The 14,490-nt window shown below is 48.0% G+C and overlaps 1 protein-coding gene across 3 annotated transcripts in view; it reads right to left on the minus strand.

Annotated features, from left to right (window-relative positions):
* The window catches only part of Rragd (Ras related GTP binding D), a 42,273-nt gene extending 29,324 nt beyond the window's left edge, over positions 1 to 12,949 (minus strand). Inside the window, exons 1-2 of one of the 3 annotated variants that reach the window (XM_031366435.1) lie at positions 12,686 to 12,949; positions 12,097 to 12,186 (exon numbers count right to left, since the gene is read on the minus strand). In XM_031366435.1, the coding sequence (XP_031222295.1) occupies positions 12,097 to 12,172 (76 nt within the window). In that variant the 5' untranslated portion in view covers positions 12,173 to 12,186; positions 12,686 to 12,949. Of the gene's footprint in view, positions 1 to 10,729; positions 11,381 to 12,096; positions 12,187 to 12,446; positions 12,601 to 12,685 lie in introns of those variants that run through there. The other 2 variants (XM_031366434.1, XM_031366432.1) reach the window with 2 other exon arrangements.
* Between the last annotated feature and the right edge of the window lie 1,541 nt (positions 12,950 to 14,490).

Here is a 14,490-nt window from a genome sequence, read left to right on the forward strand (position 1 = left end):
CTCACCCCACCTCACCCCACCTCGTCATCTCCAAGATCCCCTTGTGATGTGGAGGAAGAGCCACCTGCAAGATGGACTTGAGCCACAAGCTGTTCTGTGAACCTGGGCACTCCAGGCCCATGCCACCTGCCTGTGGGTCTCTGAAGGGGACCCCTCCACTAATTGGACTGCCAAATTTCACCTGTTTGCCCTGGGATATTATAGAAAATTATTTGTATGATTGATGAAAATAAAACACACCTTGTGGCAAAAAAAAAAAAAAAAAAAAGTCCACACGTAGTAAGTGTCTCTCACAAGCTAGATGTGGGTGTAGTTTTGGCTTCAGCTGAGACTGCCGGTCGAAGCTGGGGGTCTTCTTTGGGGCTTGGGTGTAACAAAGGAGACCTTTGTGAAGGTGTGGGCTTTAAACTATAGGAATAAATAAGTGAATCCGGACTTGCTGTCACCACACGTGGAGTTGGGTGTGTGTTCCTGCCTGCCAGAGTCCAGCACAGATACTAACTGTAACTGTCAGCACGGTACCGATTCAGCAGGGGTCCCTAGAGACCTGTGTGACTGTGACGATGCATTCATCAGTTTAATTGAATGTCTACATGCATGTGTGCCCAGGGACGACTTTGCCACTTCAGCAAACCTTTCCTGGCTAGAGATAAGTACCCAAGAGATCTGGGTAAAGGAACCTGCCTGGGACCACAAGGCTAGATTTCCTAGTAAATAAAACTCAGCACAGCAGCCTCCACCACAGTAAAAGCAGACCATCGCTAGAGAGATGGCTCAGTGGTTAAGAGCACTGACTGCTCTTCCAGAGGTCCTGAGTTCAAATCCCAGCAACCACACAGAGGCTCATAACCATCTGTAATCAGATCTGATGCCCTTTTCTGGTGTGTCTGAAGACAGCTACAGTGCAATAAATAAATAAATCTTTTTTTTTTTTTTAAAAAAAAAGCAGACCATCTCCTTACCACTACAAAGCGGCTTCATGTCAACCGGGAGGCCTTCTAACAGCCAAGATTATGTATTCCTAATTTATAATAGGACACATTGCCATTGTTGAAAGAAAGAAAGGAAAGAAGGAGAGAGAGAGGAGAGAAGAAAGAGAGAGAGAGAGAAAGAGAGAGAGAGAGAGAGAGAGAGAGAGAGAGAAGCTAACAGCCATGGCACTAAATAGCAAATACACTTTTTTGAGACAGGGTTTCTCTGTGTAGCCTTGGCTGTCCTGGAACTCACTCTGTAGACCAGGCTGGCCTCAAACTCAGAAATCTGCCTGCCTCTGCCTCCCAAGTGCTGGGATTAAAGGCGCACGCCACCAACGCCCGGCTTCAAATACACTTCTTAAAAGAAAAAAAATCAGAAAACATTAGAGTGTATTACTCATCGAGTAAACACTCCTTAGTAAAATCCAGATTTCTTTACACGTATATGCTGACATTATATGCTTACATAAATATGCTTTATTACTGTGTCCTAGATAGGGTTTCCGTTGCTGTGAAGAGACACCATGACCAAGGCAACTTTTATAAAGGACGACATTTAATTGGGGCTGGCTTAGAGAGTCAGGGTTTTGGTCTATAATCATCACGGCAGGAAGCATGGCAGCATGCAAGCAGACATGGTGCTGGAGAAGAAGCTGAGGGCTCTATCTTATCCTGTCTTGAAAAACCAAAAGAAAAAAGGGAAAAAAAAGAGAGAGAGAGAGTTCTATATCTTGATCCAAAGGCAGCCAGGAAGCAACTGTATTCCAGGCAGCTAGAAGGGTCTCCAAGCCCACCCCTACAGTGACACACTTCTTCCAACAAGGCCACACCTCCTAGCAGTTCCACTTCCAGGCCAAGCATATTCAAACCACTCTATATTGTGATCCACCATTGAAAAATAAATTAGTATACTTTATTGCTGAAGATCCAGTTTCTTTCTCATCTGATGGGTACTGCAGACAAATCCTCCCCCTGAATCAATCCTCACGCCCCTCCCCTCTTCCTTCTTCACAGTTACCTAGGCTTTATTCATAATCATAAACTTAACTCTGCAATCCAGGTACACTTGGAGGGGAATAAGGCAAATACGGAACCCCAAAGAACATCAGTGAAAGCAGAGGTTGTGGGGGTGTTGCAAGCAGATGGAGTGGGGGCGCTCTCCTGAACTACAGAGAGATTAGAGCTGTCCATTCGCTGCGATGGTCATCTTCTTGCTGGTCTTGTTCCTGGACCCAAAATGCTCCATGGCTTCCACGGTGGCCACGCCTTCTTTCACCTTCCCTACAACCATGTTTGCAATCCAAGCTGACTATTGGCCTTGTCAGTGCAGATAAAAAAACCTGGGAGCCATTTGTGTTTGGTACGGCAGATGCTGTGGACAAAATGTCAGGACCTAGATGCTTCAGAACGAAGTAAGTTCTCACCCTCCAATGTCTCCCTGTAGATGAAAGTGCCGCTGGAGTCATTATGGCATGTGACGTCACCACCCTGGCACATGCATCCTGGGAAAGGAAGAACCATCATATCCCAGCCTCCTTTCTCTCCAGTGCTCAGTTCTGTGCTGTCTTTGGAACTCTGTGCTTGCCATCAGCCATGATGTCAAAGAACATGGTTGGGTTGACCAAGTGTCAACAGGGGACAGTGGTGTCTGTAAAAGCTTACACAGGATAACCTTGAACTCCCTGTAAAGTGGATCATGATCTCAAACTTCTGATCCTCCTGCCTCTACCTCCTAGCTGCTGATATTACAGGCTTGCACTGCCATGCTAGGCTTATGTGAACCCAGAGCCTCCTGCTTGCTAGGCAAGCACTCTACCAACCCTTCCTGTCCTTTCCAAAATCTGTTCAAGGAACCCCTAGGGCCTGAATGGCGTGGTAGGCAGAGTACCAGGATATGTAATATGGGCTCCAGAGTTCACATCCTTTTCCAAGTGCCTACAGAATGCAGCTGAGTTCCCCCAGTTTCCCACCTTCATAACACTAGAGAGAGCTTCCGTGAAGGCAAGCGCCTCACCTCCTAGATGAAGGCTGGCAGGTGCTCTACACAGGACGATACCAGAGACTAGCACACAAGCATCCACAGGGAGCTCCAGAGAGGGCTCTAAAAAGTGGCAAGGGGCCTTGGAGGCTATTGTTGACATGGGATGAAACGTGTACAAAGGATACTGTTCTTATTTCACGCCCTGAAGGCCTCCCAATGTGCGACAGGGCGGCAGATTATGAAGAGAGACCCAGCCCTGTGAAGAAGAGGAACACAGAGACTAGAAAAGGTGCACAGTAACAACACTTAGGAAGCTATAAAGTCAAAGCCATAATAAAGAGGAAGTGTGAAGGACAGAGGAATCGTGGAGAGAAAAGCTGTGCCAGGACGAGAAAGTTACAGCGATGGAAGGCCCAGGTGCATCCCGAAGACAAACGAAACCTCCTCTCTCTAAACCTCCTCTCTTTTCTCAGCCACAGCTGGTTCTCCTTCCCTCCCAGCCACTCGGGCCCTCTGGAAGGACCTGGCTGGGTCCTGCCTCACTTCTCTACCTGAGAGGCCTCCCTAGACTTTCCTTACTCAGTCCTGTTCCATCATCTCCTTCTCCTAAGAATAATCTAAGCCATATCCGATCACTTCCTAGCCAGAACCCAGGTCTTTTAATAGTCTTCCTTATGTGATTCTCTTGCTTTGCACATCTGTCCTGTTGCTTTCCTTGTGTGTTGTCTGTCTCTCTCAGGATGCATAAGGCATGTGGCAGCCCTCCAGTAAATACAGCAAATCCAGTGAATAAAATTAGCTGGCAAGGCCCCGACAGGTGTGTATGAGAACTCCCAGAAAAATGTGACTGCAGAAACTGACCGGTTAGAGCTGCAGTACCGGCAAGCAGTTGGAATGCTCCAGTCTAGAGCCTAATTACACCTTTTCCTGGAGTATTGTTAGCCCCCTTAACAGCCATTACTTGCCCACTTCTGTGACTGGTAATAATAGAAACCTTTTGGAATGTATCAGTTTTGCCTATTAGCTTCCATCAATCCAAAAGCTAAGAATGTCAACAGAGAGCATCTGAGGCATAAACAAGATTCCCCAAGCTTACTGAAACCCTTCTCGACGGGTAGTGGTGGTGCACGCCTTTAGTCCTAGCACTTGGGAGGCAGAGGCAGGCAGATTTCTGAGTTTGAGGCCAGCCTGGTCTACAGAGTGAGTTCCAGAACAGCCAAGGCTACACAGAGAAACCCTGTTTCAAAAAAACAAAACAAAACAAAACAAAACAAAAAAACAAAAACTGAAACCCTTCTCTCTGATGCCCCTGACAATATATTTCTAAGATATCTTGATTTGTAACTCTTTGCTCTGTTACTATAAAACTTTTCTATGTTACAACATTCTATTCAGGGAGACCAAAATCTATGTTCCCTTGCCATAATCAATCATAGTTGCTCCAGAATAAACCACTTAAGGTGAGAGCAGTTTTATATGACAACACAGACTAGCTCACCATAAGAATACAAGACGTTGACATGGCTATACCCACATTTAGGAACTCCAACTCCCAAGGAAGGGTCTGTGGAGGACTCAGACACCCACCACTCTAGGGGTTGGGGACACAGTGCTTTCAATGCATGCACAAGGACCCATATCTGACCCTTAGAACTTGTAACAACCCTGGCAGAGAAAAAAAGACACTTGTGTCAGTCAGTCTATCAGACTATTCAAACAATGGACCCCAAAGAAAAGGGAATTTCCCAAGGCTCTCATGCTGGAGAAGGGAAGGGTACCAGCCAGATGGTGAACTTGAGTCTAGGATATTTCATTCAATTCTAACACCTTGTCACCTTACAACCCAGACAGGGATGGATCTAGGTGGGTGGGGCCTGTCTCCATCATCCTAGCCCTGGGTGGGGCTGGGCACACAAGCAAACTTTTGGACCTTTATTTTGATTTTAATCACACTTCAGGTCTCAGAAGAGGCAGATTCGGGAGCTCGGCTGGATCTCTTCGTCCCTCTTCAGATCATAGCCACAATGAATACATCATTTTCTGCCTTCCACTTTTAATTTGGCTCTTTTAATTGGCTTCTTGATGATAGGTGGGGGGCGGAGGTGGTTACTCCCTAAAATGGTAATCCCCATGAAGAAGTGGAGTGTGAGCAGGGTATGGTGGTTTTCACTTTAATCCCAGGACACAGGAGGCAGAGGCAGGTAAGTTGGAAGCCAGCCTGGTCTACATAGAGTTCCAGAACAGCCAGGGGTACATAGACCTAGTCTCATAATAAATAAATAAATAAATAAATAAATAAATAAATAAATAAATAAATAAATAAATAAATAAATGAATAAATAAATGAATAAATAAATAAATAAATAGGGCATGGTGGCCTGCATTTATAACCTTAGGGCTAGGGTGATGGGGACAGACCCCTGGTGCTCACAGCCCAGCTAGCCTCATCTGTTTGATGATTTCCAGCCCAAGTGAGAGACCCTATCTCAAAGGACCAGACACCTGAAGAATAATACTCATGGTTGACCTCTGGCCTCTACACACAAGAGCATGCATACTCACATATGAACACACACACACACACATACACACACACAAATTCATGTCTGGAGCTAAGCTGTTAAGAGCACTGCATTGCTCTTACAGACCAGGTTTAATTCTCAACAACCACATGGCTGCTCACAGCCTCTGTAACTCTAGTTCCAGGGGATCCAATGCTTTCTTCTAATCAGAAGCTTTCTATGGGCAGTAGCACACACTCAGGGCACATACACACATTCAGGCAAAACACTCACACATATATATAAAAACAAAACCAAAATAATAATGAAAAACAAAAGGAAGAAAATAAAAGCAACAAACTGGATGTCTGACTGGGGCTCCTGAAACTGTGTGAAATAGATCAGTCACTCTGTACAGGAAAAATTGACCAGGGTCAGATTTTACCACAGCAGGTTTTCCGATCTGCCACCTAGCCCTGATCCTGCCCAAATTCCCAAATAGCCCAGCTGATGAGCCAGACTGATGTGAGGAGCCTAGGGGGCCCTGGTAGCCTCTGTCAAGGGACAGCAAGTAGAGGAGAAGGTCACCTAGCTGAGATATTATCAGTCCTTACCATTTCAAAATTATCCAGTAGCCAGCAGAGCCCTGCCCAAACCTAAGCAGCTTTGCGAAAAGATGGATTTGTGCCAGGAGCACAGGGCTGACCTGTGGGCAATGCTCAGAAGCATGAACTGAAGGAAATGAGAGCAGAGTGGCAGGGTGCACATCCTCACGCAGCTCGTTCTTCCTCGGTGCTGCCCAGGCTCCTGGGACCTTCCTGATGCTACAACCCTTTATTTACCTCAGTTCCTCACGTTGTGGTGACCCCAACCATACACTCATTTTCATTGCTATTTCCTAACTGTAACTGCTCTTGTGAATTATAATGTAAATATCTGATATGCAGGATATCTAATATGCAACCCCAGTGAAAGGATCTTTCAAGTCCCCCAAATGGTCACGGTCACAAGTTGAAAACCGCTGGTCTAAGAGTTCTCCCTAGAGAAACAGGGAAGCTCTCTGCAGGAACTCTGGCTCGTGACAGTGAGTCCTTTGAGGCCAGGCTGTTCTACAAGGCAAGCTCCAAGTCAACTAGAACTTGTCTCAAAAACTTGAGATAGCCAGGCGGTGGTGGCACATGCCTTTAATTCCAGCACTTGGGAGGCAGAGGCAGGAGGATTTCTGAGTTCAAGGCTAGCCTGGTCTACAGAGTGAGTTCCAGGACAGCCAGGGCTACACAGAGAATCCCTGTCTCGAAAAACAAAACAAAAGAAAATACATAGTTAGAGTGATCAAATATATACTACTAATAATAATTTGATTCACGGCTAAAGAAAAAAAGACAGAGAAATCCTGTCTCGAAAAACCAAAAAAAAAAAAAAAAACAACAGAAGGTAGAAACAAAAAAGAGGTGACTTAGGAAGTCAAGCTACCCTGCACAGCCGTGGGGATGGGGTGGATAGTCTAAAATAAAGTGACACCTGGGACAGAGGCACAGAAACCTTTGAAAGGCAAAATGCTCTTTCAAACTCAGAGCCCATCACTTATCTAGCACTTGCTTATGCCTCCCTGTGTTCCTGTTGCACTACCCTATGCCTGTTCTAATAAAACCGGAGCAATAGCTAATAAAAGTACAGCACGGGGTGAAGTTCAGGCCTTGAATCATCGATCCTTGTGCCTGGTCTTTGGAGCACTGAGATTTCAGGCTTGGATCACCACACCCAGTTTATTAATGGCTAACAGGTGGGACCTGCTGGATTCTGCAGCTCTATACCCTTCAGGGCGTGTCAGCAGCCTGCCCTTTAGTGACTCTAGCAACAATCTAAGCTGTCATTTCCTCAGATTCCAAGGGGCACGGGCCACTGTGAAAACACAGACCAGATTCAGGGAGACTGGTCAGCAACCACCTTCAAGTTTCCCCTAAAAACTAAGCGCCTTAGAGAAAACCTTTTACTTTCTGATTAAATGATGGCAATGGAGATATCTTTTAATTTTGTTCCTTGTCAGTTTTTTAGGCACAGTAATTCACTTTAGCAAATTTAAAATCTAGGTGTCAAACATTAATCATTATCTACATGTCAAAAACGAATCATCATGGGCTGGGGAGATGGCACAGCAGTTAAAGAGCACTGACTGCTCTTCCAGAGGTCCTGAGTTCAATTCCCAGCAACCACATGGTGGCTCACAACCATCTGTAATGGGATCTGATGCCCTCTTCTCGCATGCAGTTAGTGAGTGCACTTATATACATAAAATAAATAAATGTTTAAGATAATTAATCATAATTTGTAGCACAATTATGGGTTTATGTGGGGTGCTGAGGATTGAAATCGGGAGCCAGGACAATTGGTCTGTGGAGTATGGTAATGTGTTTGCATGTTGGTGTTATACACATGTATGTGGGTGCCAGGTGAAGCTTGTGTGCCTACCTCATCTACCTTACTCTGCTGAAGGATCTGTCTGGACCTGGAGCTTGCCAGCTTCCCTTGGCTGGTTGTAAGTAAGCTTCGTGTGTCCTCTTGTCTTCCCTCCCTAGGGCTGAGATTACAGGCACAAAACCCCCAAAGTGGATGCTGAGACTGAATTCAGGTCTTCATGCCTGTGTAGCCAGCACTTTACCCACTGTGGCCCTTATTTTTGTTTTTAATGACTTAAAAACAAACAACAAATGGTTGTCCCCTCAGGAGTTTTTATCTGAGGCGGCATTTGAAGATGAGACGTGCCTTATTTTCATTAACTTCAACCAAACAAGGGTTAAGAAGTGGAGTAGGTTCTTATAGGAACTAAACTGCTTTGAAAACACCCCTGCTGTTCATGAATTAAAATATGGAGTGGGAGCCAAAGGAGACTCACCTTAGCCACACAACACTTTCAAGCTTCATGGTAAAACTCATAGGATACTTCCTCTTCAGTCTTGCACAGCTCCAGACAGACTGCCTTAACAAATACCTGACAAAATGCTTGTCAGATGTTAGCCCACTCTCAGGCTTCCACTCTCAGCTTCCCAGCACCAGAGGTCACTGACCTACTGGGGAAAATTCCAGACCTCCATTAAATACAGATACTAAACATCATCAGTCAGGAAGGGGGAGGGGAGAGAGCTCACTCATCTCCCTCTTTTCTTGGACTAAAGAAGTCCCTGTTTTTCACACTCTACCTCTTAAACTTGAGAACAGATAAATGCATACTTTAACAAAGATTAAACAGGAGTATGTACTACAGAAATGCATGGCTCAACAGTTAAAGCATTTGATGCTCTTTCTGAGCACCTATGCTGGGTGCTCACAAATTCCTGTAACTCCAATCCAGATCTGACGCCCTCTTCTGGCTCTTCTGAGCACGTACATCCATGCAGCGCACAAACATGCACACGCACACGAATGTACATAAATCTTTAAACAAAACAAAACCAGCTAGCCTTCAGAAGGACACAGAGCAGGAAGTCTAATTCTTAGCTTCCCCCCCCCACCCCTCCCAGTCCCAGCTACGGGGAATGGAATCAGTTGGCAGATTGTTGCAGGAAGTGCTGGCCGTGGAAGGCAGATTTTCTGATAGAGTTTCTGCTTCAAGGCCTAAACCAGAGAACAGAGGCCAAAAGGGAAAGTGTTCAAAAGATAAAAGATCAGAGGCACTACCAGACCACCTGTGTACACCAGAAAGCAGAGCAAAGCTGGGTTTCTGCAGTGTTTGCCAGAGCAGATATTAGCATGCACGATCCCACCACATGACTGCGCTGTATCCTTTTATAGCAAGATTCCAGGATTCTGCCTGACACGGGAACTCCCAATAGGGCTGGGGGTGGGGGATTATTACTGAAATCATCAAAAGATAGCTGCAGGCAGGTTTGCCTTGAGATTAACAACACTGGGAGCCTCCCATTCTGGGCTCTGGAAAAGCCTTTGTTTCAGGAATTCTTCCCCTCGGGCAAGGCTTTACTTTCACTTCAAATTTTGCCAAATCAAATTTCAAAAGAGCCCCCAAGCGCCCCAATAAAAAGACTACAGGAAAATAGGTTCTACTCCTTCCCTGCAAACTCTCTGGCTCCCAAAGTAGTATCAAGTAGCTGGCTTTTCCCTCTAGAATAGGGTCTTCTTTCTCTCTTTAAACTACCACAATAGGGAGCCACTGTGCACCTACTTTTTCAAATGCCTTGCCAATATATCCCCATTCAGCCTTTCTCTGGGGGGATCTAGCTATTAGAATCTAGTAAAGTACCTGAGCAACTTAATTTTGGGGGAAAAAAAAACGTGGTTGAAAGATCCTCCGTGGGACTAAATAAGGGGAGTTCGGATGAGTGAAGCACAGAAGTGCACACAAGTTTAGATAATGGGGAGCCAACACCAGTCCTCTCTAGAGAAAAGTCAGGAAAAGGGGCGACACAGAAAAATGTTTTTCATCTGCCAGGTCCAAGTCTTAGTTAACTTTATTCCCTTTCTAATTCACTGAAGTACCTGCCAGATGCAAAATCAAAACTGTCTTCCGAGAAAGGCTTTACAGAGAGAATTTAAAGTTCCGTTCAATAAATTCTCAATAAAAGTTCTTACAACTCCTATCACCGGTATTTTCATTCCTCAGTTTCTTCAGTGTGAGACCGTAAAGAGAATAATCCTTTCTCTGGGATGTTTACAACCTACTCGGAGAATGTTAACAGTCCCATTCAATTGACCTTTTAAAGTGACCTTCCGCTTTTGTGGGGAATTTTTTTTTTTTTCAGAAAAGAAAAACATTCGGAAATCCTAAACTCAACTTCTTTGTGTCCCAGGAATGAAATGCAGGCAGCCCCCTACCCCCGTCCGAAAGGCTAACTTCAGCGCCTTCGGCAACAACAAACAGTTGGCTTCAGTGGCCAAGGATTGCTCGCCCTGCGCCCACTCCCGCCTGAGACACGAGATGCATTCAGGATGTCTGGAGACCGAGATCCCCGCGGTCTCCGGGGAGACGCGGATACCACCTGCAGCGCCGGCCCCGCCCCAGTGCCCGAGTCCCACGCCGCAGACCCTCCCGCGGCCACCGCGGGGTAGAATGACACGCGCAGCTGTGGGCGACCCATCGGCACGCTGCCGCCAGCTGCCTCTTTTAGCTCGACATCCGACCCCGCTCCCCGCCGCCGCCGTCTGCAGCCCGGCCGCACCCCTCCCCCACCGCGGCGCCCAGGATCCGCGCGCCCCGCATCCCCCTCCCCCGGACACCGCGCCCCGGGCGGGGACCGCGAGCGCACGGTCTGCTGGCTCACCTCCCTCCTCCGGCCCGCTGTCCAGCTCGGCGTCCGAGGACTCGGGCCCATCCTCGTAGCCCGCCAGCCCCACGAGCTCATCCTCCTCCTCGTCGTCGCCGCCGTCCTCACCCTGCGGCTGCGGCTTGCCCAGCACCTGGCTCATCACGCCCACGCTTGCCTCCGAGGTCCCGCGTGGGCCGAGTGGCCCGCAGCGCCCCGGGGCCGCGCCCGGTGAGCAAGGGGGTGGCAGCGGAGCCCAGCCCCCTCCCTGCCGCTGCAGCCGGAGGAGCCAGCCGGAGCGCGGCAGTTCTCCCCGGGAGCGCGAGGGAGTGACTGCGTGACCCGAGTCACCTGACGCTTGTCACACACACACACACACACACACACACACACACACACACACACACTCCCAACACCGCCGGGCGCGCGCTCGCCGGCCGCAGCCACCGCTTGCTTGGCCGAGCTCCGGCCAGGGCCACACACGTTCTCCGCCCCCAAGAGAGACCGCGGGTGTCCAGAGCGCACCGGCCACCGCCCTCCGGGACTTCTGATCTCTGTCTCTGCAAGCGTGACCCGGAGGCTGCCCCTGGCGGAGGACCACCCGGACCCTGCCGCCTGCCTTCTGCAGAGCCTCTGGCTCAAGCAGCGGTCTTCAAGCTCTCCCCCACCCCCACCTCCAGTGGGCTGCCCCTCTACTGAGCTATACTCAGGCCCCACCCCCCAGCCTGTCGGAGCCGGGAGAAATGCACAGTAGTGGGGTAGTTTCCATAGCAGCTGCCTCCTAAAGTGCCTTTTAGTTCAAAGGACTTCCCACCGAGAATACTCCAAACTCTGCTCTGCGTAGACATGTTTCCGGAGAAACCCCATGTCTCGTAATTTATATATAAACGTGCTATACTAAAGGATTCCTTCGCAACCTTCGGGAAAGCCTCAGGTGTATAACGCCCTCGAGGCTTTTTCTGTCCAACTGCTATTGTCTCATTGGTGTAGTCCCACGTGTTTTAGGCCTTTTGTAGGACGGGAGGGGAGGTTCCTAGATTGGAATAGAAGCCTCGTGGGATGAGGAGGTGCTTTCCTCCTTCGCCAGCTTCTCACCACAGTGTAATCAACTTTTTTTTTGGGGGGGGGGGACGGGGAGGGAGAGAAGAGGAAAGGAGAGAGAGAGAGAGAAAGACACACACACAGAGTGTCACGTGCATGAACTTCCTTCAGTTAAACAGCGGGCCAGCAAGGTGATCCGGATCCTGCAGGTGCCAGCAGCTCAGCAGGTGGTGGGGTGGCGGAAAAAGGCAGCTGAACCTGGACACTACCGACCAGGGTCAGGGCTTCCTAGGGGGTCCTTGGAAAAATCTGGGTAGAAATGGAGTTACCCAGGAATGACTTACGTCCTGGATCTCTTCTAACTGGGTGGTTGCTCTCCACAGGAAAACTTCTCCAAGGAGAGGCAGGAGAATTCTGCATGGTCAAGGTCGTTCCTGTGTCACATACAAAGATGTGAACTGAAAAAGTCTTTTGAGCGCAGAAACATTTTTTGCAGATATATAAGCAGTACTTAGGGAATAGAGACAAAGATTATCAGGTGGCAAGCTAGCTCACAACACCTCCAGATTTAATGGGAGGAAGTGAGGGAGCCAGTTCTGAAAGAGCCGCCAGTCAACAGGAGCCACACCCACACCACACCACATCCCCACCCCTAACCCCCCACCCTCTGGCCAAGCAGATAACAGAAGAGTACCCTGGCTGCTTTCCTGCTTCCTATCTCAGCGCAGTCTCCTGGAAATGCCTGTCGTTGATCCAACACAATCAGAAACCCGTGGGCACAGGAAGACTGAAACACTTGGAGGCCAAAGGGTGGACGGAGAAATCGAACTCTAGTTACTCTTCCCACAGGAAGTGGCCTTTTCTGAACCTCCTGAGAACACCTTTACCACAGAGTTGGTAGAAAGCTTAAATGAGCAATGACTCTCAACTCACTTCTCACCGGCGATTTTCCTTTCTATAGAGAAGAGAGTGGGCTTTGTGGTTCAGTTGGTAGACTATTTGTCTCTCCAGCACCTTGCCAAACCCCGTGTGCTGGGCACGGCAACTTAGTGAGACCGAGGCCAGCTTAATCCTTGAAGCTCTGCAGGAAGCTGCCTGGGGACGAAGGGATATCTCCCCAGAGTAGCAGTGAGGACTTGCAGCTGTCCCAAAGCTAGCTTGCTAGTCTGTGGGGAGGTCTCTAAACTGGCCTGTTTCAAGCGTCGGAGAGGTCCTTAGGACACCAGGAGGTGGCTGCCTAGCAACAGCTCAGATTCAAACAAGACTACTGAGCAGGGATGTCTGGTGAGCCCAGGGTCTCCAGGGAGGACAATACACAACCCAACAGCCTCACACACAGAAGAGACAAAAATGTGTGGTGATTCTCTAAAAAACAAAAAACAAAACAAAACAACAACAACAAAAAAGTGTGGGGATTCTCTAACTTCCTTAAGTAGAGAATTACTATGTGTGTATCTATTCATGTATATATGTATGTATTTGGATTCCTGTGATTGTTTTTGCCTACATGTATGTCTGTGTACCACTTGAACACAGTTCCCACATAGACCAGAAGAAGAGTGTCGAATCCTCTGGAACTGGAGTCGTGGATGATTGTTAGCCAACACTGTGTAGGCACTGGAAACTGAGCTTAGGTCCTGTGAAAGAGCAGTCAGGACTCTTAACCACCCATCTCTCCAGCCCCAAGAAGAGTGCCTTCATGGGGAACACCAGCAACAGATCAAAACACCCTGATTTGTCTGAGAATGGTCATTCTTGAGAATAAAGAGGATCAACTATCATGTTAGGGAGACAGGCAGATCTCTCAGCAACCTGGGGAGCACCTCTAATCTTTTAGGGACTTTGGCTCAGGCCAAACCATGGTCATGGCTTTAAAGCAGAAGAAAGTTACAGGACTATCAGATAGGAAGGAGAGCTAGGGATTGCTTTTCACAACATTTTGGAAGGACCAGGAGCAGAATATCACTATACAGCCCTAACTTGCTATCTAGACCAGGCTGTCCTCGAACTCAAGAGATCAGAGATTCGCCAGGACTAAACATGTGCACCACAACAACCAGCCTTTAAATACAGAGTTTCTCAGACCACAGCACAACTGACTCCCTGAAGGAAGTACCATTCAAGCTGGAGTGCTCAGCATGCAGACAGCACCATCTGCCAAAACAAAAAAGACCTAATCCATCAAAGTCCATAGTTCTGGGAAAGTCTCTAAGTGTACTAGTTAGGTCTCAAACCAGGGACAAGCAGCTAACCAAGATGCTTATTAACATATCAAAGCACATCCTGGCTGCCAGGTTCTCCCTGCATGCCCAGCCCCCTAACCTAAACTTCCAGAATCTCTCGCCTGGGCTGCCCTTCCCCCAGTGGTTCTTTCCTATACAATCCAGCCATTTTGGTTATGCTGGCCGGTTTATCATTTACCTTTTACCCTCCTCTTAGCCTCTTAGCTTTCCCCTGCCCCTCCTACCTCTCTCTCTCTTCACCTGGCCTGGCTCAGGATCCTGCTTACTCTGGTCTCTCCCAGATGTCCCTGCCTCTGGCGGTGCTCTCCCTTTCGTCGACAGTAAACCTTCTCCTCCACCATACCCAGGAGCAATCAAGTCCTTCTTTTCTTATTTCTTCTTTTCATCCATCACTAACCTTGTTTTCTGGCTTCTGTAGCTCTGCTTCTGGCTAATTGTTCTTGTTAACTGAAGTATGTCAACCCAGGATATGGTTTTTAATGCTTTAAAAGCTCC

This window comes from Mastomys coucha, unplaced genomic scaffold, assembly GCF_008632895.1.
Source record: "Mastomys coucha isolate ucsf_1 unplaced genomic scaffold, UCSF_Mcou_1 pScaffold14, whole genome shotgun sequence".
Taxonomy (NCBI): domain Eukaryota; kingdom Metazoa; phylum Chordata; class Mammalia; order Rodentia; family Muridae; genus Mastomys; species Mastomys coucha.